This window comes from Oxyura jamaicensis, chromosome 1, assembly GCF_011077185.1.
Source record: "Oxyura jamaicensis isolate SHBP4307 breed ruddy duck chromosome 1, BPBGC_Ojam_1.0, whole genome shotgun sequence".
Lineage (NCBI taxonomy): Eukaryota > Metazoa > Chordata > Aves > Anseriformes > Anatidae > Oxyura > Oxyura jamaicensis.
The window spans coordinates 39,824,572-39,852,171 of record NC_048893.1 but is presented as its reverse complement, the minus strand read 5'-3'; the positions used below and the strand labels follow the sequence as shown (position 1 = coordinate 39,852,171).

Sequence of the window (27,600 nt, the reverse complement as noted above, 5' to 3'; positions counted from 1 at the left end):
ACTGTCAAAGGTCTGGTTCCCCTTTCTTTGGGAAACTTGGACAGATTGTAGAAAATGGAGATGAAGTGTTTAAATACTCGTTTGTCGTCCTGCTTTTGTACATACACTCAGTGGAACTTCAACGGTGTCTTTCCTTTTCCTTCCATGAATTGTTATTGTTTTTGTATTTGTCTGATACCAGTAGGCACTTGTAGAGAAGATACTACTTTGTGGACAGAAACAAGACTCTTTGGTGCCAGTTGCCTTTTACTACAACTGTGGGGTCTTCTGAGAGAGCTGCTGGGCGGCTGCCTTCCACCCAACTTCCCATTAGGAAGCTGGTTAGTAAATAGCAGGGCAGGACAGTCCTGTACAGGCAGCGTTTAGTCCCAGGATTGGTTGTGTGATGATTCGCCTAATGTTTACAGGTCAGTTTGCGTTGGTAAACTACTTTGCGTGCAGATGTGATTATAATGAAGTTAATTTAATCTATCCGATCCTCTCTCTGCTCAGAGGTTAGTGCGGTTCCTCATTGCCTAACTTTGTTGAACGGAGAGTAGTTCTTGTGTCTTACGGACTTGTCTGGAAAGCCAGATGTGCCTGGAAGGTGTCAACAGAAGTTGTTTGGGGGATTCATTTGACCTGAAAAATCAAGCTATTGTAAAAACAATGCATCATTACCTTTTTTAAGAACTTCCTACACTCAACAGAACTAATGCAAAGGGAAAACTGAAATATCAGAAGGCTTCAGGTATTTAGTGACAGATTGCAGATGAATGCAGCTGAAACTTTAGCCTGCAACAACAACAATAAAAAATCCTCAAACCTTTGCTATGTTATATTTGAAACATTATATATAGTTTTATTTCCATTCATTTTTATTCATGTTAACATATGAATAGTTTGAGCAACTTTAAGCAATTTCTTCTCCCTAAAGCTTAAACTTTTGAAGTAATTTTCATATTGACTATTTGTGCCTTAGCTGCTGTCAGAGGCTAGGTTGGTGATTTAGCTTAGAGGAAAAAAAATGGAAAACTGTTTAGATCTCAGTATTAGGGAAATACAGGATGCACTTAGGGGGCTTAATGTACCTATACACAGAAATAATCTGGAACATCACCATTGTAAGTTAACTTGCAGTGACAAATAGGCAGTTGCACATCAGCTGTTTCACCTGGTCTTTGACTCTCAGATGAATTATGGACAGCTTTCACAGAACCATCTAGGTTGGAAGAGACCTCCAAGATCACTGAGTCAAACCTCTGACCTAACACTAACAAGTCCTCCACTAAACCATATCCCTAAGCTCTACATCTAAACGTCTTTTAAAGACCTCCAGGGATGGTGACTCCACCACTTCCCTGGGCAGCCTATTCCAATGCCTAACAACCCTTTTGGTAAAGCAGTTCTTCCTAACATCCAACCTAAACCTCCCTTGGTGCAACTTTAGCCCATTCCCCCTCATCTTGTCACCAGGCACGTGGGAGAACTTACCAACCGCCACCTCGCTACAGCCTCCTTTCAGGTACCTGTAGAGTGCCATAAGGTCGCCCCTGAGCCTCCTCTTCTCCAGGCTGAACACTGAGCTGAGCTACTTTCTGTAGTAGCTTTTCATGTAAACCAAACTTTCTAGATACGAAAGCTTCAGTTTGCAGCTGTAGCTATGAAGCATTCAGCTGCTGACTTAACATCTTTCACTTAAGCAGTTAGATGCTAGCATTAGTCTCATTTCTAAGTGCTGGAAGTTCTGGTGAAGGGATTGGACTAAGCAGGTACTGGAAGTCTGGCGTGGAGCAAAGATCCAGGCTGGAATCACAAAGACTTGTTTCTGACTACCTGCGGCAAGATCAGTGCAGCCCACTGCTTTGTTCTTGATGTTCGTAAATACCAAAACTTCCAAAGTAGAGGCAGTTTTTCCACGTTTCTCCTGGGATGACTTGTCCTTGAGGGAAAGCTTTCTTTGCTGGCTCTGGTTTGAAAAGCTGGTTTAAGCATTGAGAGGTTAGGTTTTGGGGTGGGGGCAGAGGGGAAAAACAAACCACCCCCTGCCTGTGGTACTGTTTACATCCCAAACAGCATTCAGTCTGTGCTTTTGAACTTCCTGATGACTTCACTCACTTGTGCCACTTCTCATTGTTTGACTGAAGTTCTGCTCATCTCAGGTTCTGTTTGGGTGCTGGAGGAGCTGTGCCCTGAGCTCATCTGCTTCACCTCTGCCACAGAGTTCTGCAGGGAATTCCAGGTGTTTACTGGGGATGCACTGCTGAAAGTCTGTCCCGACTATGCCTTGCATTGGGTGTTCAGTCACTTCAGATCTTGACTGCTTCTGCATGTTGAATAGAAGTCTTCAGTGGGCTCAGCGCAATGACACCTGCGTCTTTGCAGAGCAATTTCTCAGCATTTGGGATTCTAAAGTCATTTGAATAGCTTCTTGTGTGTGTCACTTCAGGTATTAGTACTACTTACTTTGCCTAGGGCGTATCATCTTTATTTTAGGCAGACCAAACTGGTGAGATCTGCACAGCTTGGCCTCCTAACTCTGGTGTCACCTTCTTTGCTGTTAGGAATTTATCAGGTACTTCTGCTGGTGCCAAAAGCACAACTGAGTGGAAGTCAGAAGAAAAAGATAATTTTGTAAGTAAGCCTCAAATTCCTTGGCTTTCTACAGGTGTGCTGTCTGTTTCCAGGCACTTGTTAAATTCTGCATCTGTAGCTGTTTGGCAAGTCCCTTGCTGCAGCCATAACCACCCGCATACTTCTGTTGGGTCTCACTGCCAGCTGCAACATCTCACCCCCAGGAGCCACTAAACTGTATCCAAGGTAGATCACTGTCTTCAGTAAATGCTACCTTGTTGAAAGCAGGACACCGAAAGCTTGAAGTGTAGCAAGAGCTTCATTTCCATGGAAAAACGTAGGGCTGAAGCTAACAAGGTGCTATAATATATTTTATGGATTTCAGTGGCTTCTCAGGGAGCGGATGGGTTTCCTATATTGCATTCATCAGACGTTCCAGCAAAAAACAACCATCAGAAGCTGTAAATAAACAAATTCACTTTTTTTTTTTAAAAAAAAACCTTTTCAGATAAGGCTGGAAAATGTTTTATAAATGCTGCGGTGGGTGAGTCTTGCAGATAGTGTAACTGCCAAGGTGGTTGGGTTTGATTCTGTGGCAGTCTCAGCAGTCAACTGCCTCTTCAGCTGATGTTTTGGTGTGCACAGCTTGATATTGCTAAATGTTAAAACGCAGCCTGATACCTGAAGTGCTTTGTTAAAACACTGTTTTTGTGTTAGGCCTTCAGCATGGTCAACAAACCAATTTGTTGTATGTTATGTACATCATAAACTGTACAAAGAAATACTTTTTGGAAGTTGTAAACATCTTTTTGTATATGAAGATTCTGATTTTTGGCCCTGCAGGATGGGTGTTCCTTTCCTCTTATCAGCAATGGAAAGGAGAAACTGCAACCAGCACTGCTGGTCAGTTTGTTTAAAAACCCAACAACCTTGGTAAAGTTTTCCAGATAGGAATTTAAACTTCTGGATTAGTTTTCTAATGATGAAAGATTGTCCCCAGTAGGAAATTGGTATGTCTTCTGCTACAGAATCTTGGCATCCAGAACAAAGGCCATGCTGTGTGTTAATTACCCTATTTTTAGACAGATCAGTAGCAGAGCCAAACATGCAGATATAATTCAGTCTTGAATTTAAATCGTGATTCTATAGTCCATTTCCTTCTCTTTATGGTGACTTTCTTCTCTGCAAAGGTAAACAGGTAGTATCCAAAACTAAAAAACAAACAAACAAACAAAAACACTACAAAAATAGGGGATTTCACTACTTGTCAACTGACTCTTCATTTCCTGCTTTAAAGATTAGTCAAGGTGAAAGCTCTAAAAAGTGTTTCCACACAAATGAAAGCAAGCCCTGCAATTACCAGTAACAAGTTAAATTAGTTGTATGTGTGATCACTGCTTTATTTTGCAGTTTTTTTTTCCCATCAAGTAACTAAGTGAAGTTTCCATGCAACCTTAGAGTACCTCCAAGGTGGAAAACTTGTACTTGCGTGCCATAACAGGTATTGTGCAGAGGCTTGCAGCATGAGTGGAATAGATGCATGGCACAGGCTCCTACCTGAGCAGTTAGCAGGAGCAACAGTGACAACTTGAAGGGGAGAGGAGACAAATTCAGCTTTGTTGTATCACCTGGTTCAGCAATAACACAATCTGGAGTTTTGTTCCCCAGTACCGAGTTCCCAATCTAGCTGTGTTATCAGAAGGCAAGATGCAGGGTTTGTTTTCAGGTAACTCTGAACTCGCCTAACCCCATTCCAGGGCTATTCTGAGAGGTGTCCTCCTTCTCTTGACCCTGCTGTTACTCATGCAGCTGCACATCTAACCCTGCACAAAAGAAATACCTGGCACTTCTTTTAACCTTGCACTTATTCAAACACTGCAGATGAAAGGGGTACACATAGCTGAGGAAGAACCAGCTTTTCCAGCAGTATTTGCCAGTTACATTGGCTTTAGCTGGCTGGGAAGCTGTATGGTCAGCAGAGAAACTTGTTTCTTCCATCTGCTAAGACATGCATCGCCCTTGTGGTGGCTTGAGTGCTTCCATCTTAGCCAGCTTAGCAGTGAAATGTTGTTAAAAGTTCTCAATGGGTGTTGAGAAACACAACTGCTCATTTGAGCTGCTTATTCTATAAATCTCTGCCTGGTCCAGAAGATCTTACTCAAGCCTCTGCTAAAAAGTTCCCGTATATCCCCGTGCCAGTTAGTGTTGCTGGCTGTTGTCTGCGAGTTTTTTGGATGTAGTGCATGAGCTGGTGGTTGCACAGTGAATTGCAGCAGAACAGCTGGGTTTGGTTTGAGTTACTGAGGAAGGCACCTTCTTGTTCCTGTACTGAGGGAGCTGGATTCCTCGCCTGCACCAACGCTGCCAGGCCTTGACAGCCTTTACCTTTACACTACTGCTTTCTTGTGTGTTAGCTCTTGCTCTTGTTTTTCTAAGCTTGCATTTGGGCAGACAGTCTTAATTATCTGCTCCAGATTTGAGGCATTTTATTTGTGTTAATTTTTGCTCTCCTACATTAACAAACAGAAATCTTTTGTTAACAAGAGGACTTTGAGGCACTGACAAAAGGAAATAGTCCCTGGAGAGCTCAGTGGCTAATAATGTCTTTCATCAAATAGAAGTAATGCCTTGGTGTTCTAGCGTAGGACTGCCCATCTCATTTAATTGAGACTGATTTGTTTTTTGACCTTCAGCTTTCCTAGGATGACATCTTTCCACAATATGATCTGTTTGTAACATTCATGCCCTGTGTTAATGGGATGCACAACAGCCTCTTCATGACCTCTTTCCATGCTAATAGCATGTTTCATGAATGTGACTGCAGAACTAAAAAGAAAATACTCGGTCTTCTGCTTGATTCCCTTATGAAACAGCACTTGTTTTAAACCTGATACATTATTCAATTGCTCCTTTTTGAAGAGAAGCTAAATGCTCTCCCAGCTGCTACTAAACTGTGTGATCCCTCCCCGTGTAACAGCTTTTCCATGTGGTAGTTGGTACCATCTCACTCTTGTGCAATGATTGATGTGTTTTCTTACATTGGTACCAAAAATCCTGCTCTGTAACCGTGCCATGTAGTGCGTGCCTCTAAACTGTGCAGCCAGCTCCAAAAGCCATGGAGATGAAATGGCTCCAAGCATCGCAGCTCTTTGAAGTTACAGACCTCTCTTGGTGGTTTAAGCAAACTACCTACAACAATTACTACAAACATCTGCACTCCGGGAGGCTGGTGGTGGATCTCCGTGCTAATTCCTTCATCTTTTGGGCGGGGGGTGGCTGGTGCTGCTCTATGTAAAGCAAAGTGTTGTAAATTGTCTCCCTGGAATGCCAGGCAGGAGCATGGCTCCAAGGGAGCTGCCAGTGAATGTATTCCTCTTGCGTTTCCCAGTCTGCAGCGAGTCCAACTTGGCTGGTGTGATGTAATTTGTCTGGCACCTTTGGTTTCTGCATGCATTGCAAATTGCAGTTGACAGGACTTAATCCTGATTTTTTTTAAATGCAACTAGCTGTCCTCCAGCTGGGCTTCTTCTCATCGCTGGCATCTGACTTAGGCCACTCAGTTTATTTTCTATCGCAGCTTCTTAATTGCACATAGGGCTTGCTGGTTTTAGCCATTTTTTAAGGTCTTACTTCCAGTTGTCCAAGGCTTGCCAGCGATGGAAGGAGGCTGAGACTGCTGTTCTGTGGGAGAGCTGACTGACTTGCTGTACTCTGAATTACTGGCTACTGAGGGAATTAGCTTGGGCAGAAGGTAGATTGCTTTTAAAGACGTGAGGCTTGGCTTCAGTATTCTCAAAAGGCCTGTTTGTGTCCCTCGAACGACTTGAGAAATTTCTCCTACTTGCTACAGCGAGCTAATTGGGTGAGTAATTCCTCCAGAGGGAAAATGTTTCCTGGAAGTGGCAGGGTGGGCACTGTGCGTGGTAGGGCACCCTCAGAGGTGCTGAGCAGCTGAGATCACGGGTGGGCTGCCAGGCGAAGGCTGCCTGGTTGGAGGCACTGGGGCTGGGGGAGGCCTTGCCCTGGCAGCTGGCTGCGAAGTCACCTCGCTGTGACTTGTCCTCCCGGGGCTGGGCGGATGGCAGGGTAAGGTGACAGCAGCACGCTCCCTCGGGGTGCTGGGCTGACCTGCAGGGGAAGGCTGCTGGGCGCAGCGACAGGCTTTGGTGTGGGCATGGGGGGCTGGGAAGGGGAAAGGACTGAATGGTTACAGCTTGTGTCCAAAGACTGAGCTCCACCTCTTCATAACTGCTTTGTGAAGGAATAGCCCTTAATTTTCAGGGGTTACTTACGGGCAACTTGTGGACAAACACATGGCAGTGTCGTTATTAGTTTCTGCTTGTATAGGGCTGCACTTCTTAAATGACACTTCACTTCTAACTTTAAGTGTGATGACAAAGAACACATTTTTGATGCTGTTTTGGTAAGATCGAAATTCTCAAGGGAGTTCTGATAATTTTTTTTTGTAATTCTGCAACACACTCTCAAAACTGTGACTAAGCTCGTGATTTTTTTTTTCTTTTTAAGTCTCCTAACCTTTCAGTGATGAAAAAGAACGTGTTCCCTTGTATGGCAGCAGGCTTGTGATCAAGCCTCAGCTATCTGCAAAAAGTTTAAAACACCGTACCCTTTAGAAAGTTCATACTGTAGCTTGTGTTTGTGTTCTTTTGCTTCCTTTTTGTAGCAGTAACTTCCTAAGTGCTGTCTTTAAAGCTGTGCAGAGATAAGATAAGCCTTTATTTTCCTCCGTGTATTTTTACAGTAAGCAGCAAAACATCTTTCACTGTAAGCAAAGCCTTGGGGCACCTCTGCACTTGACCATGATTCAGTGCTCCTGGCTGTAGCTGCTCAAACAAGAGGGAAATAAAATTTTTCCGAGTGAGGAGGATGTTTGCCTGCTGGATTGGAGCAGTGGCGGCTGCAGTTACCATTTGGAATCCTTCCCTTGCGTCTCCCAGGGATGATCTTCAAGCAGTGATACCCATGAACGCCTCTTGCCTCTCGTGTCAAGGTGCGGCTGCTGTTTGCAGTCCTGAATGAGAGGAGTGGGGAAGGAGAGCCGTGGTGTTTTGTGGAAAGCTGAGTGGGAGGAGTACTATAGCAAAGGTTCGGTTTGGGGGAGATGACGCATTTTAGTGTTGCTGTTGTATCTGAAGCTCACAAGACTGAGACCTTGTAGTAAGCATTGTGCAAGACCGTCTCCTCTTACGGAAGGTGTTTCCTCAATACTCGTCTGCCTCTGCAGTTTTTTCACCAGTAGAATTGTGTTTGTAGAGAAGCTTATGGTTATTTAAGTAAATGACAAGCTAAATGTGATGCAACTATATCCACGCTGGTGGGTTGCACAGATTAGTCTGCCTGCCTGCCAGCGTGGTGCTGCTGGCATGGTGCCTTGCAGCCTCGTCACACGAGCTGCTTTCTAGAGCTGGCAGATGACAGTGCCATGACAAACAGCAGTGTCTCCTCAGTTTGGGGAAGAAGCCTCCCAACTGCAAATGTTCTGGTATGGAGTAGTGTAAAAAAGCAGAGGGCAGATCAAATGCTGAGATACAGCAAAAGCTGATGCGAGGAGAACAGAAGAACAGGGTGAAGCAGATACGAGCATGCCGAAGGGAGGTTCTAAAGTTGCCAGATAATATGGTCTACTTGAATTCCCTGAAAAAACTTGGAAGAAAGTTGTTCAAAGGCTTGGAGTGAGCTGGGCTCTTGTTGGAGAAGGTATAGTCCTCATGTAGGTTGTTTAAAAGCTAGGGGGCAGAGAGCAGGCGTAGCTGCACCTTGCAGTGATGGGAGCTCCCCAGGCAGGGCTCTGTGCTGCAGTGAACGCTTTCAGCATGGTCACACGTGGTCTTGGGAAGAGGGATTAATTGTGAAAGGACGAAGGTGGCTGATGAGGGGCGGTTATTCAGAATGGTAAAGACAAAGACGTGCTGGGAAATTCAAGAATGTGGAAACTGCTGGTGAAACTTCATCTGCTGCTCTCTTGCTTGGCATAGAAAAACTGGGCTTATACCTGTGAGCTGACTGTTGTAACTAAAACCCAGGATTTTAGTGCTTTGATGCTTGAACAATATCAGCTTGCCTGCGTTGTTTCAGGGGAAGACTATTTCATAAATCAGTTCTTATTATGGGCTTGTTAAATATCCATACTTGTAAAGCCAGTGGTTTTTTTTTTTCCTGAATGTAGCTGAAAGCTACAAGAGTTTATGGGGGAATTCTTGCCATGTCATTGCTTGTAGATAGCCATCTGCTAATGGCCCCTGTTGGGGATGGGATGGATACTCGTTAAAAATTGTTTTAGCCTGACTTGGTCATAGCTAAGCTCATGGCATCATTTAGAAAAAAGCTCAGTTGAACTTAGAAGTCAGTCTGTTTCAGCAAACCTGTACCTAGAATGCTACTTACCCAGCCTGCTGGCCTGGGGAGACACCTGGGTTGTGGTCTCTGGTGCACCTTTGAAAGAGTTGTAGGTAGAAAGGTAGGTAGAAAATGAAGTGCTATTTTATGGGGAGAATGGAGGTGGGGAAATGCTGGTCTCTACATGGAGCAGTAATAGTTAACGTGGTTGTGTCTGTCCCACTTGTATGACAACTTGCGGAAGGCAAGGTGAGCTGTGCACCTGGAGTGTGTTTACCAAGAGGGGCTGCTAGCCTCCTTACAGAGGTCCTGCACGAAGGTGTGTATTTTGCATGGATAAAACCTTTTGCAAACCAGAAACAGTGCTAATTGTGGTATTGCCCAAGAAATATGGAGACATCTAATGAGTTGTAATTGTTGTATGTTCTTAGTTTCTGTAGGTCTTCAGCCTCTGCAGTCATTTTTCTGAGAATGGTTTGTGGAGGAGACTGGAACTGGTCTAGAGGCAGCTTGCATCCATGTGTGACCCTGAAGTCACACAACAGGCAAACACCAGCTGAAACTTAAAGAACTTACAATGAGTCAGAAATGTTCCTGGAACTCGTCAGCTTCTTAATGAATTGTTGGATGATCTTTGGTTTGTGGTAGTGCTGCTGTTCTGTTTGATAGGAGATACTGCATTTTTCTGAAATAGATGGACAAATAGCTGGTTCTCCAGTTTTTCCACGTAAGAGGGAATTGAATCTGGTTACATGCAACTAGAACATATTACCAGAAACATTTTTGTAGTCTAGATTTCTAAGTATTATTTTGCTGGTGGAAGGTGTTGCTCATCTTGTAATATATTTGAGAACATAGGTGCTTTGTGGCATGCGAGATGTGCAATAGTCTCAACACGTAGCGTTTGTAGTCTTGAGCGTGCTTATGGTGATACTGAGGTACTTAAAATTCTGATTGTTCAGGACATGGAAATTAGGTCTGTTAAATAGCTTGGTACAGTGTCATCAAATTAATTATATGTGGCAATTCTCTGGGTGTTTTGAGGAACTACTTGGATTGGTTTTGTGAAGTTAGGATTAAACATGAATCCACAAAAAGGCATGTGTAGTAATAAAGAAGTATTCAGCAGTAAGAATTGTCTGCAATTATGTGCTGAAAGTGAGTAAACTTTAGCAAAAGGGTTCTTAGCACCCTTGTTACTTTACTTTTTCTCAGATTACATTCCATAATTTTGTTACTTTTAATTAGATAGCTACTAATTCTTGATAATAACACAATCCTATGATACAAAATGCAATGCTTTTTTTGCTGGTATTTAGATGTATGTTAGTAGATTTATTGGCTCTAAACCAGAATGACATTTTCCAGTTTTTCTGTATGCTTTGGAGTGAAAGCTCAAAGCATCTGCATGGGGGATATGCCACTTTAGACTACAATATGTATTTATCCTATTTCTAAAAGCTGCCACAGTTTGTTTCCTTTTCAGTGTTATGGCACTTGCCTGTAGACCTTGTAAATGAAAGCTAATGCTGGTTTTGCATTTTGTGTCTTCCTCTAGGGTTTGAAATCTGAGCATGGCAGACATCGACAAGTAAGTAAAATCTGTAGGTTACTGAGGCTGTGTCTTGTCACGTACTTCAGATGGCTGTTCCCTCCAGATACATGAGGGACAGGGTCTACCTACTACAGTGTGATCTTGACATTGTGGCAAGATGAGTTTTACCGCAGTTGCACGTGGGAGGAAAGCTTGAGTGGCTCATGCCAAATTGGTTTGGGATCTTAGCTTAGATGGGGTGAGGAACCAGTTAAGTTACCGTGTTAGCTGGAATTTTGGAGGGTAAAATGCTAGTACTGCTCATTACCATTATTTCCCTTAATGTAGCTTTCTCTGTACTTTGAATGCTCATAATTTTGTGAGATTTGAAGTATTGTTTGGGTGAATCTAATCTCAGTTCTCAAGGCCTGCACATCATAACAGAGGATGCGTAGGGCAGAAGGAGGCTTGTACTTGTTGATATCAATAGGAGCTGGAGGAATCCTTCTGTAAAGGAATTTTATCTTCAAAACTCTGAAAAGGTGCAAGTTTTATAAACTGTTCTGAGTCTGAAAGTAACACTGAATCTATGAAAACAAATTTGACTTTAGCTATTAAAACTTTCAAAGTTTCATAGATGAAAAACTAGTGTATCAAGTTTGCCTGTACCAATGTGATCTCTGACTCTTTGAGTTCATTTATAATTTTAAAAAGTTAACTTATTAATGCTATTATTAATTATTCCTAATAGCAAAGAACAGTCTGAACTTGATCAACAAGATATGGAAGATGTTGAAGAAGTAGAAGAGGAGGAAACTGGTGAAGATGCCAACAGCAAAGGTAAAGTTGAAAACAAGTCGTTTAAAGTAGCTGCATACATGCTTTCTTGTTAATGTTAAAAGGATTTTTCTTTTTAAAAGGAATTGGTAAAGCTTAATGCCTTGTACACTACCCTGTTTAAATTCTGTCGCAAGGACTGTTTTCCCTAGTTATGACTTTTATTAATTGTTCACTGTCATTCATTTTAGTCATGGTCAGTACCAGTGCAAGTAGCCCTGGCCAATTGTAGGGTGGTATAACTGGAAAAGAGAAGGTTATTGTGGGTGTGTTAAAAGTTAGATAAATTTATTATTTTGATCCTTTCTCTCAACAATAAGAAAAGAAGGACTGAACATGTATGAGAATACTTGTTTCATCTCTGTGCTGAGCAGTCCTACTTATATGTTATAGTTAAAAATTGAGGGTACAGGTAGTATCTGAAGAGCAGTTAGCCAAAAGAGAAATAGTTTATGTGAGAGATGATAATATCTGGAATAAAATAGCTTGGATTGCTGATAATGCCATATTCCGTGATCTTCTGAACAAAGCAGTAACATTAATGAAAAACCAGAAAACTTTCCTCAAGGTGGTGTTAGAGGCTTTGTTGTATCTGTTGAAAGTGCTTCCAAAACTGGATTGCAAAATTTTGGGTAATGTAGGTCAGCTGAAGATGCTTACAATAATTAAATGTTAAATAATCAGGTGTCCCCAAGGAACCTAGAGATGAGTAACAGTATTCTTAGTATTTAATCCCAGCAACTATACATGAGCATCTGAGAGTGGAAATTACAACATAATGTATTTTGGAGGGAAATTGAATTTTGTAAGCAAAGAACATTTCAGTGCTAGGGACTTTTTGTCTTCCGAAATGAAGACTGTCAAGCAGTTCTTTTGCTGGCTTTCTAGTATCTTTTTCCATGCACATTTTTTTTTTTACCTGGATAATTACATTTTAAAATATATTGAAGACCGTTCAGTTAACACTTTGGTAAAGCACTCCTGCTTTTTGGGAAAAACCTAATTGAAAAACAAAACGGTCATGTGTCCGAGGACTTGCAAAACAGAATGTGTGGTTGTCTTTCAGTTTGAGGGAATGTTGGCACTGGCATGCCATATGTATGGTGTGTGTACAGGTTTGATATTTAAAAATACCTGGAAGCAGACTCAAATAGCACAGTTGGGTAGGTTTTTAGGTTAAAGAAAGTAATGATTAGTAAGACCAGACTAAACCAGGATAGCCTAACAAGGTGGTTGGCATTAACTAGTGTGATATTGCGCTTCTAAGAAGCAGCTACGTCTTCTACTGCTGAAATATATCTTTATGGAGATAGCACAGTCTTTATGGAAAACAGGCCTCTTTTTGGATGTCACTTCAGATACAATTTTTCAATATGCAGTTTCATTGGTAGAACATAAAAGTAGAAGAGGATATTCACGTGGTTACTCTAGTGAAGGGCATAGAAATAGTGAACTGAATATTACTTTAAAAAAACAACTTGATTTATCAGGCAGTATTGAAAAGCTCCACATTAACTTGAAGGTGCCAGTTAAAAGAATGCTATATGAAGATATTTTCTATGCCTTATGATATACTACTTGTTTGCATACCTGTAAGTGTTGAAGATGGGGGAAGAAGGCAAAATAGCATGATTAAAAATCATAATTCTTATTAAAATGAACTTGAACTTATTTCTCCAGGTTGCTTAGGCACAGACTTTGAGCTGAAGTAAAAGGGCTGATGTTGACATGGGTAATAAGAACACTTAAACTAGCAATTTGTGTGTTTTCTAAAATGTACTTCTACCATATAATTTGAAACAGATTTCCCATTTGGGCAAAATGATTTCTAAAGAGGTTACTAATAAAAATCAAGTACTTAGCACCAATATTCTGTAATCAATAACATGTCAGACTGAGTTGATTGCATTGATATGCTATTCCTTTAAAAATGTTCTAATGAATAATTTATTTTGCAGGAAAAGATGTAAGCATAGATTTGTAAAAAAAAAAAAAAAAAAAAAAATCTAAATCCAAGTCTGAAGCGGTCTTGTTCAATCTGAAATGGAATGGAAATCCCAACTCCAGTTTTGACTTCTTACATTAATGGCATGAATTCTACTACCTTGCATTTACCAAATGAGTTTGAAACAGAAGTCAAGCAGAAACAAAACTGATGCTTTTAAGAGTGTCATATAAAGCCTGACTTTTTAGCAAAAGCTCAGTTTGCTGAACAGTGGCAATTTTAATCCAGATTTTTGATCAGGATAGGATGAATTTGATCCATGCTTCTCAAATGGGGATGTTTGAAATACTTTTCTGCCTGTGTTTCTTCTCACAAGTGTTTATAATAAACTTACTGCTTTTTTTTATAGTAATCCAAGATTAATTCAGAAGATGTACATTTAAAGTTTTTTCTTTTTTAATTTAGCTCGGCAGCTGACTGTGCAGATGATGCAAAATCCTCAGATTCTTGCAGCTCTTCAGGAAAGGCTTGATGGTCTGGTAGGAACATCTACAGGATATATAGAGAGGTAAAATATTTGTTCTAATTCAGTATGACAGAGTGGTATAAATGGTGCTCTTGCTTTCTGAACATTGTCTGTAGGGATTAATAATCATAAACCATTGTTCTGTCTAGATAGCAGGAAACTAATGTAGTCAGTCTGTAGTGCATTTTAGAATTGAAGGCTTTTTATTTGAGCCTTTTTGAAGAAAAGAAAGCATCTGCCACCAAGTCCCCTGCAGTTGTGAAATGGCACACTAACAGGTATTTTCCTGCTCTTTGGAATGTCCTCTGTAGGTTTGCCTTAATCTGAAACATGGACAAATATATGGTCATTTTATGGTTACAGTGTAAGCAGAAAGCTAATAAAATTAGGTATCAAACAATACTTGATGTGGACTCCTTATACCCAGCTTTGAAACAATTTCTTGCTTCTAAAATTTTCTTTACTCATGTTTTAACAGGTAGGTTTTTTCAGTTCTTTTTTTGTAATGTGTGTGAACTTTTCACCATATTCACATGAGTTGTGAAGTACAACTATCTTACTGTGATAGGGTCCTACAGAGCTATTGGTGTTAACTGGGATGGCTACTGAATAACAGGCTTTGCTGCTGCTACTCCTACTCCAACACGTTCCTCTGTTAGAGATAGCTTAGAACAAAAGCGCACTTAACTAACAGCAATACCCTAATAAATGCAGGCCCCAGAAGACTATGGAGTCAGAGGGGACACATGCATCCTTTCTGGATGCTGTACACTGCAGGTTTTCTATATTCAATTGTTTTTCTTCTGTTTTTTCAACAGATGTTAGTTAACTTCTGCTAATCTTTCAGGTCCTTGATCTAAGAAGTGAGCACAAGTCATAAGGTTGATGTATTTCACACGGCATTCTTCTATTCAGCTGCTCTCTAAGACACTGTACCACTTCATCTATTCCAAGTACAGTAGGGCATTCTCTTACAAAAGCATTGCAGCTTTGCCATCGCACCAAATGCTTAGTTATTTACAATATGAAAATAACTGTAAAATGTGTGCAACTTTAATCTGCACTTTCTCAACATATGCATACTGATTTAACTATGCTTTACAGGTGCATCTTAAATGTCTTCCTAAATATTTTTTAAAGTTTGTTTATATATGGAGTCTAGACACTGAGGAGGCACAAAAGTCAGCAGGAATCTGGGATCCTAAAAGCCTGTTATGTGGGCTGTAAAGGGACTAAATGCATAAGCTGGTAGGAAAACTAAATGTGTTCCAGGAAAACATCTATCTGCTCAGGCTTAGAATCCGCTAACTTTCGGAAGTTATCCGGTAACGCCTTCACCTGTGCCTGGCTACAATAATTTTAATGAAACTTACTTGTTTAGAGTAGGTTTTCCCTCACCTACTAATTAGACATTTCATTCTTGTGTTGTAATGTTTTCTACTTGCTTGTATTCATAGAATCATAGAATGGCTCGGGTTGGAAGGGACCTCAGATCTTAGTTCCAACCTTCTGCCATAGGCAAGGATGCCACCCATTAGATCAGGTTGCTCAGGACCTCAGAGCAACAGGTTTTACTTGCCATTATTGTACTTGTGCAGTTTGGTTCAGATTTCTTGGTCTGCTTCTCCATTTTCTATTTGCTTTGTATTAGCTGTCTCTTTTATTAATCTGTTTTCTAGAATTTATGGACTTCATAAATGTGGTGGATGTACAAATTGTAAAACTTGATCTAGTTGGTGTGGACTGTATCAAAATACAGCTTTCTGGTGCATGCAAAAGATTCTAGGCTCTCTAGTAAAGGAATTAAAACTTCTGTTCCAATGTACTGGAATTAGGCATGTTGCATGTTATAGCACTACCTGTTAGAAAATTTGCTATTTTAATATGAAATTGTGAAGACCAGTACTCTTAGTCTAAATATATGCATGTGGCATTAGGTGGGTGGTTTTTTGCATAGCCTATATTTCCATACCTATACAGTTAATTATTTTCTTCCTTAACACTTTTTTTTCCTGAACTAAGCTTTCTGCTTAAGTTGCTTTTACATCATTCTGATGTTCTTGAAGTGAAAGATGCAACAAATGGCTAAGCTGACTACATTTTAGAAAAACGTGATAGTAACAAGAACGTTATCAATCCATTTTGAACACATATGACTAAGTTTTTTTTTGGTAGCATGTGTAGCAGATGTACTTTTGCTCATGTTAGGAGGTTAAGGGAAGTCATGATTTATTGGTTATCTGCATATTGTCTTAGTAAACAAAAATAGGATATTCATGTTGAGCACAGAGTCATTAGGGAGATGGATTTCACTTTTTAAAGTGAACAAGGCTCTCTTAGAACACACGCATATCCTACCTAATTAGAGGCCAGATAGCATTAGTAATTAATATGAACTTTCAGTGTTTAGCTTAGTTAACATTCTGGTTACTTACTCTGATGCTAACAATTAGAACACTGTAGTTAACAGCTGCTTTTTAAATGTGGCCAACTGCTTAAGTATAGAAAGTTAGCATGGTAATGGTCTGTAGCCATATGCTAGGGGCTGTCTCATATCATGGGCAATCGAGGGCTGTCTCATATCATGGGCAATCGAGGCTGTCAGCAATCCATGAACGTCACTAATAGCCTTCACGTAGGTAGATTTGTCCTAACAGTATCTCAGTGTAAGTATCTTAGCGTAATTTAGTACAAGTGAAAACTAATGTTAAGAGCTGTAGCTTTCAACTCTTTACAATGAAGACTACACTAATTGCTTTCCTGTTACATGTGTATAATACAGTGGCTCACTTAGAAAAACAGTTCTGGCTCATTTTAGGAATGAAGGGGAATATGAAGACAGTAGTCCTAGCTTCTTTCCCAAATGAAACAAAAATATGAATGTTGAAGATTGACTTCCTTAGTGAAGTAATAACTGTCTTAGACTTTCATAAAACCAAACAAATCAGTGGTTAGTTCTTAATTATGCTCAATCTTACAAGTTTGCTGTGCTGCTCAATGATAATGTAAAGCTTAATATTAAATTGTATACAAGTTTATTTCATGATTTCCCCCAGGTATTTGAAATTGTTTGGTTCTCTTTCAGGCTAAGCCTGTTTTTAAGAGATTGTGCTAACAGTTTCAGTCTGCATGGTACAACAGGTCGTAGGTTTGATTTGTTCAGCTTTTTAAAGTTTAAAATAGTGTGAAATCTGTTTTGATGCAAGTTGGTTATTCAGGGGGCTGCTGAAGGAAGGGGTCAACATGTGCTTTGAATGCAGTGTTCGTAACAGCTCTCACTAAATTTTTCAGCTTGCCTAAAGTTGTTAAAAGACGTGTGAATGCTCTCAAGAATCTTCAAGTTCAGTGTGCACAGATAGAAGCGAAGTTCTACGAGGAAGTTCATGAGCTGGAAAGAAAATATGCTGCTCTCTATCAGCCCTTATTTGACAAGGTATTTTAATGCTAATCTGATTTGTACTTAAAAGCTGTAGCTAAAACACAAGGGAACAAACTGAAAGCTTATCCGTGTTCTGAATTACTTTGGTCTTATATGTGCCTATTCATTTGAACTGACACCATTTTACCATTCATGTGAACATCACTAAGGTTAAGGGGAGAAAGGCTCAGTCTGTTCCATGGTTAACAGAATCACTTTGGTATATTAGGCCTCATTCTGTTAACTGAGCAGATGTTAGGTGATGATGTTAGGTGAACTTTCTGGAATTCTTGTGCTTATTTAATGAAATTTATGTATTTGAAAAGCTGGCAACTGATGAGCCTTTCTAGGGCCAGAAAAAGTTTAAGTAGTTAATACATTGAAATTACGATGAGCGATTTATTAGTTAGGGTATTGATTGCAATAACTGTAATAACATGAAAATACTCTTGGTCAAATTTTTCAGCGGAGTGAAATCATCAATGCAATCTATGAACCTACAGAGGAAGAATGTGAATGGAAAGCAGATGTTGAAGAAGAAATTTCAGTGAGTATTTTAATCTCATCAATATCTCAAGTTTTACCATGAAACCAGTTTCAATACAGTAAATAAAGCTTTCTTTAAAAAAAAGCTTCAAAATGATTGCTTTTGGTAATAATTCATAATTGATTGCTTAAAGCTGGCATATGAAACTTAATCTGTACTGCCAGCTGTACTGCATAACACAGTTAACAAGCCTGGTGGGTTATGCTTTTAAAATTTAGAAAAATAACATTTTTATTCTATCAAGGAGGAAATGAAAGAGAAAGCCAAGCTTGAAGAAGAAAAAAAAGATGAAGAAAAAGAAGACCCTAAAGGAATTCCTGAATTTTGGCTGACGGTATTCAAGAATGTGGACTTGCTCAGTGATATGGTTCAGGTAGGTGGTAGCCCTGGTTGCCTTGAGGTTGCTTAAGTACTTAATACAAGTGTGCCCTTTAAGGAAGGAGTAGGAACAGTACAGTACTTGACACATCTGTTGGAGAGTGAAAATGGAGCGAGTACTTCAATGTCATCTCTGAGACTATTTCTCTCAAAGCAGAGAGCACTTTGAAATACCTTCTTGCTCTGCTCTTATTTGTGGAACTTGTAATTTTACCTTAGTAATGCACTTTATAAATATATAGGAATGTGTGCATGAAACATGTATTGTTGCTAAAAGCAGTATTTTGTTTGCATGGGATTCAGGCTGTGTAATGCAGCAGAAATTCTGTGCTGCTGCTGTTGCCACCTGCTGGTCATGTATGTGGAAAACTTTTCCATGTTGTAACGAGGCTTTTGTCAAGGATCACTCATTCCAAATACAGTGTTTTGTCTCTGCATTGTCTTAAATCTGTACAACTTAATCTTATGAAAGTTGAATAATTGTTCTTTTTGTTTGCAGGAGCATGATGAACCTATCCTGAAACACTTAAAAGATATAAAAGTGAAATTTTCAGAAGTTGGACAGCCTATGGTTGGTTTAACCTATTGAACAAGATTGTTATCTTAAAGCTCATGTGTATATCAATAACATGGCCTGTGATAAGAAATTGTCTTATGGCAGTCTCGAAATATACAGCTTCTTGTCCTAAGAAAAACAATGCAAGGTTTAGTGCTAGCCATGAAGTACCATAGAAATTTATATTTAACTTATCCTTCAGGTTGAGATAAGTTAAAAACTTGGCCTTAGTATTTGACGACTAAGTTTCACCTTTAAATTTCAGTGTTTTCAGGTGCTTTTTGTATAACTATTGTAATTGCGTATAACTTCCTTGCCAGAGAGCAAATAGCTTGCTAAGCTTTAATTTTTTAAATTTATAAGCTGTCTCCGTAACATAGCACCAGGAAATCTGTACGTCAGGAGAGAGCGTGTCATTGCTGCAAGCAGTGTATTAAGTAAAAAGCACAAGATCAATCGATTAAATGAAAACATTTGAATATTTATTGCACAACTTGGGCAGCAAATTCTAGAATAAGTTGTGTGCACTACTTCAGTATTGGTAGAGATGGATATGTTCTGCTGTATGTTTTTTGTTTGGCTGTGAAGTATTTATATGTTGCTAAACTAATGTTGTCTCTGCAATTTTTTTAAGAGTTTCACATTAGAATTTCACTTTGAACCAAATGACTATTTCACAAATGAAGTGTTGACAAAGACATATAGAATGAGGTCAGAGCCAGATGATTCTGATCCCTTCTCCTTTGATGGACCAGAAATCATGGGATGTACCGGGTAAGTGCTGTTAAATAGCTTTAAGGTAATGAAACAGTCTCTTACTTATTATTATTCGACTGTAGACTTTTATAGTAAGACTTTTATAGATCTTAGGAAGGTGCTGGAAAAAATGCTGTTACCTAGTAACTTGTAGGCTAGGCTCAAGTTGAGGTTTTTAGTGTACTTAAGCAAATTAATTTTTTTTAAAAAGTGCCATTTTATAAATTCAAATTAGTCTGAAACACCTAAGACGTTATTCTTTCTGTGTCCATCTAGTGTTATTTTCAGAATTCTTAATTTATGTACTATAAATGATGCATTTCATAGTTTAATATATATTATATATGCATATAAATAAAAAATACAATTTTATCTATAAATGATGTGCAATCACTGAAGCTGAAATGGAAACTAGATAGTATAATATACCAGTAGACCTTGATAGCTTTATTTTTATTCAAAACTACTTTGGTCACTTTTTTGGAAACCTTATTTCTGACATGCAGTTTTAAGAAGGCAAGTCTAGTTTTACATTCTGTATTGCAATTGTCCAGTTGGTTTTATAACAGTTGAACGTTTGCTTCTCTGTGCACCTTTCAGTTAATCTGTTTATGAATAGAGAACAGTCATCTCTAACTCTAGTTTCATCAGGATTTTGAAAATGTCCCATTACTTAGTGATCTATTCTAAATTAGCTAGTTTCTTAAATTATTTAATCTTTTCTGTGCACATTCGCTGTGAACAGAAAGAGGGGACGTAACCCGAGTCATACATAATTGCCCTTACAGGTACATCAGGAGTTTATGTATGTATCATGACTTGTTTAGCTGCTTTTTTGTTAATGCCTCTGTAATGTTCTGACTGCCCCCCTGAGCACTCTTACTCTTGTGAGCAGTAGCAATGAGAGCCTATTGCTGTATAGCCAGGTTTGGTTTTACCCATGCACTGCTGTGCACTTCGTTAATACTGACTTTCACTGCACTTCATTTGTTCATTAACTGTGAAGTCACTTAATGTAATACATTGCTACAAATGTCCTGCAAAGTTTTTAGTCTAACTGCTTGAGTATATTTGATCAAATTATTCTGTGTTCCTCAATTAGTATGGTTACTGAAAAGTGTAAATCTTGGCAGAGGCCTCTGTAACATGACACTCTGCTTTTATGAAAATGATTTACTCCTAATTCTTGTTTGTATTATAACTAAGACAGCTTATTCTTATTGCAAAACAACTTACCTCTTTCCTTTGAGTCTTTAAGGGATCTAATCAAGAAATTCCTGCAAATACAGGCAGCCCTATTTATGTCACTTCATTTACATGTCCCCATGGTACTTTGCAAGAGTCACTCAAGCCTATGGGTGTGATTTTGGTCTGTAAGCAGCAAGAGTTGTAAGGAAAAAAAAATTACATATGTGCTTGATGCATTATTTTAAGGATTTATTAATTTTATAATGTGAGTCGTAAACCTTAACCTATTACTAGTCTTAACTTGTTAAGACCAAATATGACACTATATAATTTTTTGGTCACACTAAAAATGGTGACGTTATTTTTTGATAGGAAACTAGGTAGAACTTTGTAGCAGATGAGACTTAATATTGCAGAGATTGAATGGTGAAGGAGAAAGTTCTGGATGAGAAAACTTCAGTCCTAAAAAAAGGTATTTTCTCTCTTAGTGAGTATAGTATAAAATGAAAAGATAGCACTGATTAAATATCCTAATTTTATATTTACTGTATCCCTTACAGTTGTGATAACCTCAGTAGGTATTAGTAACAAGTGGAATTTTTCTAAGCTGCAGCTCTCTTTTCTTTCCAGCTGCCAAATAGACTGGAAAAAAGGAAAAAATGTTACTTTGAAAACCATTAAGAAGAAGCAGAAACACAAGGGTCGTGGAACAGTTAGAACAGTGACAAAAACTGTTTCCAATGACTCCTTCTTCAACTTCTTTAGTCCCCCTGAAGGTAAACAGAATATTAGTTTATTTACATTAATTTTAAATGTCATATATACTTCACTCACTTGTTTTCCTTCTCTCTTTTACAGTTCCTGAAAGTGGAGACCTGGTAAGTTGTTTTATCAAAAGTAAGGAGCTTGGGGTGGGGGACCCACCAGTAGAATATACCTGCCTTTTTATACAATGTGCTTGTCCATATTGTTCAGGAATTTGTTAAATAGGTTCAGCTTTAGGTGATTTTGTATTTAACTTGGGAATATTTGTGATAAAGTTTGCATGAATTTTTCTTACTAAAATGGTATTTGTTGACTTGGATGGGGTAGAGTTCAATTTAGTTCACTTTAGCAGCTTATTAGAGCAGAGAGCATTTTTAGATGTGCAAATGCTTTACAATGGGTTGATTAATAGGAACCATGGAGATATTTAATTAGGCTTACCTAGTTAGTGGTTGGTTCTTAATGCATGCAAACTGAAAATCTATGGGAGATATTAAACTATTTTTGTACTTAGATGTAAGTTGGGATGTGGGGGAAGAATAAAATTTTAACTCCAGAACTTTGTATAATTAAGCTTAGTAAAGAAGCAAACTGTTATCTGCATGGTGTGAGTAGAACGGCTGAAGTGTAATACTTGATCTCACAACCTCAATTTCTATAAAGCAAATGATGAACCATGAAGTCAGTGCATGGCATGTGTGTAAATCTGGCCACATCAAATCTCTGCAACTTGTATTTTTGCATCAAAGGTAGTTATTGACTTACGGTTTGGAAAATGACATTGTTTTATGCAGGATGATGATGCTGAGGCAATCCTCGCTGCAGACTTCGAAATAGGTCATTTCTTACGTGAACGTATAGTCCCCCGATCAGTATTGTACTTCACAGGAGAAGCTATTGAAGATGATGATGATGATGTAAGTAATAGTCTTTCAAAGTACTAAAAGCTTCCAAATAATGTTGCTTAAAGACTGGCTAACTTTTGACTCTTGTAATTAATGTTGGTATATTTATAATGGGAGGTATCAACATTAATTTCAGATGAACTTCCTAGGGTGTTAAATAAGGAGCAGTGCAAAGCTAATTAATCTCAGAAGTAGTGACTTTTTAGAGTTCTTATAACAAAAGCAGTGATAGAAGCTGCACATTTAGAGGATATGTGAGTAGAAGTTCGTGTGTAAGGCTTTCCTAGAGGGGTGTGGATATGTCTGAAATATGAGTATCTGGAGAGCTAATTAGTCTGTTTATCTGGCTGGTCAGAACGCTCTTTATAGTTATAGTGATACTTAGCTACCCAGTTTCTTGAGATTCAGGTCTAATCCTTTCAGGAGGGGGCACTCTTTAGAAAATTGTAGATAAACACATTCAGAGCATGCTATTTTTTTAAAGCAAGCTCTGCAAAAGCTTTGCTTCGATGCGTTTAAAGGAGCTAAGGTTGAAAATCAGGCTACAGAAAACAAGATTTGTATATAGATAAAATACTTTCTTCTCCCTCCCTCCCCACAAACAAGCATAGTTTGACAAGCTTGACGAATTTATTGAGCTGATTTGGCTGAGACAGGTCCAGCATTAAGATGGATTTTCAGAATGTGGAAGGATAACCTTTTAGTCCAGAGCAGGAGGTGGGGAGTTGGGTAGAAGAGGGAAGTGATGGTATGGGCTGCTTTATGGCTTGACATGCCCTGCTGGACAGCGGTGTTACCACAGTCTGATAATCTCTTCCAGTGTAGCATATAAGGAATATAAAGCAGGAAGCTTTCTCTGCCAGAGTGTAGCTTAAGAGATTATTCATGGTGATTCATAAAGCTTTTTTAAATCTGTCAGCTATAGGATGCTCTCTTAAAGCACAATACAGTGTGGATGGTACTGGCATCTACTTAAGTTATCCTGAATGAATTGATGTCTGAAATGACTGCATTTATGACATTGTCAAAACTATTTATTTTCTTTCCTAGTATGATGAAGAAGGTGAAGAGGCAGATGATGAGGTAGGTTGACAGATTCCCTTGATTTGAATAGTTTCCCTTCTGTTGTCTGTCTGGAATAAGTTCCTTTAGTATTTGAATGCTTTGGACACTCTGTTTAAGTTGTGCTTCTGAATGTAAGGTACAACAGCTTGTCTTTATAGAACCAGGCTAGGGTGGGAAAGCAACCCTAAGACATCATACAAATCAAGTTGCAACAGATAGTAAAAGATGATGCACTTTGTAAAGGGTAAACTGATACCATATGCATAATTTGAAGTGGTAGTTAATTCATTTCAGAATAGAATGCAATCAATGTTCTTGAAAATGGCTTGGGAAGCTAATGGGGATAAGCTATCAAAATGTAAACAACTGTTTTCTTTCAGGAGGGGGAAGAAGAAGCAGATGAAGAAAACGATCCCGATTATGACCCAAAAGTAAGAAATTACAAGGAATATTTGAAATAGACATACGCATTCACATCCCTAATATTTAACATAGGCTAAATTTCAAGTTTTAATTTGAGCATTTAGTAGTTCTTACGGTGATTTTTTTTTTGGCTGAGACTGTTTTAGTCCCAGTTCTGACAGTAGTATTTATGTGGCAACTTTAAGTTCTTTCACTAAGAAATGTTTTTGTAAAAGTAATGTTTGGCTTTGAGCACTGAAATTAATCAAGCTTAGTTTTCTATTAACTTGCAAGTTGCTGTTTCAGTTCAGTGATGAAAATGTTGAATGGTAGTCATAAGAACATGCAGAGAACTGTTAAAGCAATCAGCGTTCAGGTTTGTGGAACTTGTTAAAAGGTGATTCTTGTACTGTGCTGGGGGAATCTATCACTTTTCTCAGGGGGAGGTGATAGCAAGCCTGTTATTTCTTGAGGTAGCAGAAGTCAAAGTTCAGGAATGCATGGGCAGCCAACAAACTGGCAGCTTTGTTTTAAATTTCAGTCAGGGCAAATGGCTATTAGGGTCAGTTAGCTGAAAGTGATTGCAAGGCACTACATTGACAGTTTTTTACCAGCTGAGCAAAAGGCATCCTGGAAACACCTGATGGTGAAAGGTGAAAGCTGCAGTCAGAAAATGAAGCTATTAACTCAATGTCTGCTGTGACATGTCCCTATTATTTCAAATGAGGCAGTATGTTTTTCAGTAGGAATGGTTTGAACTGCAATCAAAATAGTATAATTTTAACATTGTAGTTGAAAAGATGTGGGGTATAGAACTATTAATCAAAATGTACAACCTAATGAGGATATTTCATCTGCAATAGTGTATTTAAATTGCTTCTAGTTCAAGAAAGCCCAAAAGAGATGCAAATTGGGCTTCTTGCTTCTACCACTTGAGATTGTTTTTTGTTAGGCTAAACAGCTAAGGGCAAGATTGTATGTTCTGTTTCAGAGAACTGCCAAAGGCTTAGAGAAACAGATGGCAGTGGTTCTACAGTATGAAATAACACATAGTTGTAAGCTAATCACAGGCTGAAAGTTAGCACCGTGGTCGAGAATAGGAATCCCAGACAAAGCAGTGTAGTAAAACTTGCAACAGAACTCGTAACCACCCAGACCCTTTTCCATAAATGCCCATATTATACTGTGAGGTATTGTTGATAGCCTGCTTCAGTATAGAAGTGCTCCTAATTTGCACTTGGGATTTTTCTAGCAACTGGAATTTATTTCAAGAGAAGTTTCCAGACTGCTAAGAACATACCATGATTTGGTGTTTCAGTGTACCGCTATGCAATGGCTTCTAGAGAAAGGCTGTGCCTTTATTGACTATGGGAAGGCTTTTTGCTTCAAACTGTATAGAAGGTATGGTTGTTTCTGAAGCCTATGCTTCTGAGCCAGCCTGTTTGATATGATACATAACTGACCTCCTCCTTTTCCAGTTTCAGTGTTGTTCAGAGTATCCCACTGCACTTAATTCTGAACTGATTTTTGTTCTGCATCCATCATATATATGTATGCATTAACAAAATAAGTGTTGTGAATGTTGCCACACCCAAAGATAATTGGTATCTTTGGTTGGCAGTATTACTAACCCTGGGCAATTAGCTTAGGGGAAAAGATGCAAGAGATTGAATACTGGAACTTGAAAGTGTGCTTAGCAATTCTAATAACTCCTTTGAAGTATTAATATCTGTAAACTGATATTTCGTTGTTTGTTGTTTTTTTTTTTTTTTTTTTTAGCAGAAGGATCAAAACCCAGCAGAATGCAAGCAGCAGTGAAGCAGTGTGTATGTGGCCTTGAGGATTACCTGCACTGTAATAGCCTAAACACAACTATTAGTTACTTACAGCCTTATGTTTTGTATCTTGGTAGAATTAAGTAACCAATTTGTTAAAAAAAAAAATAAAATCAAATCAAAAGCATAAGAACCAGTTTAAAATGTAGGTTCAATCTACCTAGCATTTTAACAGTATAATTTTCTGCCAATATGTAGAATGCAGTAAATCCCCTAAAGCATGAATGTTAATTCATTGCTACATAGTTTGGTTCTTGTGAAGTCTTTGTCATGTAGCTATTAGACTGCAGCTGTGAAGATTATCAGAACTGTTAACCGAGACCAATATTTGTTTAGAGAAAACTCTCTCCTGAAGAACCAACCAAAGTATTTTTCAGCCCAGTAGTCTGAACGGGTTTAAGTCTGCTTGCACTAGCTGTGCCTTCATTACTTTGTTATAGAAATGGCAGTGACTTGTACTAACTAGGAGATGATGATGCATTTTGAATTTGACTACTTGAGAAGATTAGTATGACTTGTTTAATTTCCAGCGAGACCACATTAAACATTCATAACTGTCAGCTTGTTTATGCTATGGGTTTTGTATTTTATGTGACATAGTGATCTACAGAAGAAACCTAGTCCTCATATTAAGGTTATTGTTTACCACTGGGGTGTGAATAAAACCTAGTATTTTCAGAAGCTAGTCTTGTTTTATTATGATGTCTGTATCCGCATGTGTAAAATAAGGCGTATCTTTCATGCTTCAGTTTACTCTGCTAGAAACAAATTGAGTCACTGAAAAGCAACTTACATGGCATTTTGAAAGCAGTTTGGAAAGCTTTTGATTCACGCTTTCCATTTGCAGCATGATACTTGTGAATCTGAGCTACATGTTTCAGCAAGTGGTCAACACTGCCATTTTGAGAAGACAGTATTTTAGAAGTGGGGCTAGATCTGATGAAGGACTTGAATATTGCCATTCCTGATTCTAAGGCATTGTGTTATTAGCGTGAAATCTGGACCAAAGAAAGGTGCATGTATTTCCAGTCTCTGTAGACAGAGCTACATTGTACTGAACAAAATCTGCTCTGTAACCTGAGAGACTACTAGAACATGTAGCTATACTCTAGTTTGTACTCACTATTAAGCATCTAAAGAGGAGGAACCAAAACCCAAGGAATTCTTCATTCCTCACCGAATGTTTTGTTCACTATGCTTGTTTGCATGCTGTGGTTCATGCGTTGTCTATACCAGATGTTCACTGTAAGTTGAAGCACGTGCTAGACCTTTCATACTAGTTTTGTCTGTAGCCTACAGTGAAGGTGCTCTTGAGATGTAGGTTTGAATGCACTCATCTTGAGGAGACCATGAACTGATGTCTTCCATTCAACTTTTTCCAGTCAGCAGGATGCTATTGTACTCTACAGGCTTGTTCTTTACATAATTGTAGAAATTCTGAGCTTCAAAATAAGTATGTAGGCAGCTTTTGGGGGGGATGAGAAGGTCCTCACAGGGCAATGAAGACGTACCCAGCTAACCATGCATCTATTTCTGCAGTAGCTGCTCTGTTCCTTGCCAGTGATACACTGAGGTAGCCATGAAGGGTGAAAGCATTGAAAAAAATGTGGATGAAGTTTCTCCAGTAAGTCTCTTGCTTAGAAGGTAGGTAATACATAATGAAGCCTATCCCAAGTGCCATTCTTCATCCACAGATGCCTGAGAGGAAGCAGGTCTACTGTGCTCAGAAGTGATTTCTTTGTATTCCTTGAAGTTTTGAATACTGCAGGGCATAATTTCAGAATCCCTGCCAGGTGTCATCTTTATCCTTTCTAGATATCTCTAGATAGCTATGGATCTGAGAGAAGGAGCCCTTGTTATCTAAAGCTGTGTATGAAACAGTACTAAGCTATGTTTTTGTGTTAACCTAAATAAACACTTAGATCACAGCATAAAAAATACAGTAATAAAAGGTTAACATAACTATGGTACAGGTCTTAAAGTAGATGTGGTTGTGGTCTTGTGATAATGTTAATCCTGACAGAATATGCTTA

At 38.9% G+C, this 27,600-nt stretch overlaps 1 protein-coding gene and 1 long non-coding RNA gene across 7 annotated transcripts in view; one reads left to right on the top strand and one right to left on the bottom strand.

The window, feature by feature from the left end:
- Nucleotides 1–26,252, top strand: part of NAP1L1 (nucleosome assembly protein 1 like 1) — a 28,399-nt gene extending 2,147 nt beyond the window's left edge. For 2 of the 6 annotated variants that reach the window (XM_035334390.1, XM_035334372.1), the window contains exons 2-16: nucleotides 10,469–10,501; nucleotides 11,196–11,284; nucleotides 13,692–13,794; nucleotides 17,044–17,185; nucleotides 17,637–17,717; nucleotides 17,962–18,090; nucleotides 18,595–18,666; nucleotides 19,286–19,425; nucleotides 21,226–21,371; nucleotides 21,454–21,473; nucleotides 22,155–22,277; nucleotides 23,316–23,348; nucleotides 23,711–23,761; nucleotides 24,985–25,133; nucleotides 25,515–26,252. In XM_035334390.1, coding sequence (XP_035190281.1) covers nucleotides 10,485–10,501; nucleotides 11,196–11,284; nucleotides 13,692–13,794; nucleotides 17,044–17,185; nucleotides 17,637–17,717; nucleotides 17,962–18,090; nucleotides 18,595–18,666; nucleotides 19,286–19,425; nucleotides 21,226–21,371; nucleotides 21,454–21,473; nucleotides 22,155–22,277; nucleotides 23,316–23,348; nucleotides 23,711–23,761; nucleotides 24,985–25,133; nucleotides 25,515–25,572 — 1,353 coding nt within the window. In that variant the 5' untranslated portion in view covers nucleotides 10,469–10,484 and the 3' untranslated portion in view covers nucleotides 25,573–26,252. Of the gene's footprint in view, nucleotides 1–10,466; nucleotides 10,502–11,195; nucleotides 11,285–13,691; nucleotides 13,795–17,043; nucleotides 17,186–17,636; nucleotides 17,718–17,961; nucleotides 18,091–18,594; nucleotides 18,667–19,285; nucleotides 19,426–21,225; nucleotides 21,372–21,453; nucleotides 21,474–22,154; nucleotides 22,278–23,315; nucleotides 23,349–23,710; nucleotides 23,762–24,984; nucleotides 25,134–25,511 lie in introns of all 6 variants that reach the window. The other 4 variants (XM_035334382.1, XM_035334398.1, XM_035334414.1 and 1 more) reach the window with 4 other exon arrangements.
- On the bottom strand, nucleotides 1–27,600 carry LOC118171372. The gene is made up of 3 exons (XR_004753175.1): nucleotides 27,452–27,600; nucleotides 7,111–7,117; nucleotides 1–12 (listed from the first exon to the last, which is right to left on the bottom strand). It is a non-coding gene; the product is annotated as an uncharacterized LOC118171372 (long non-coding RNA).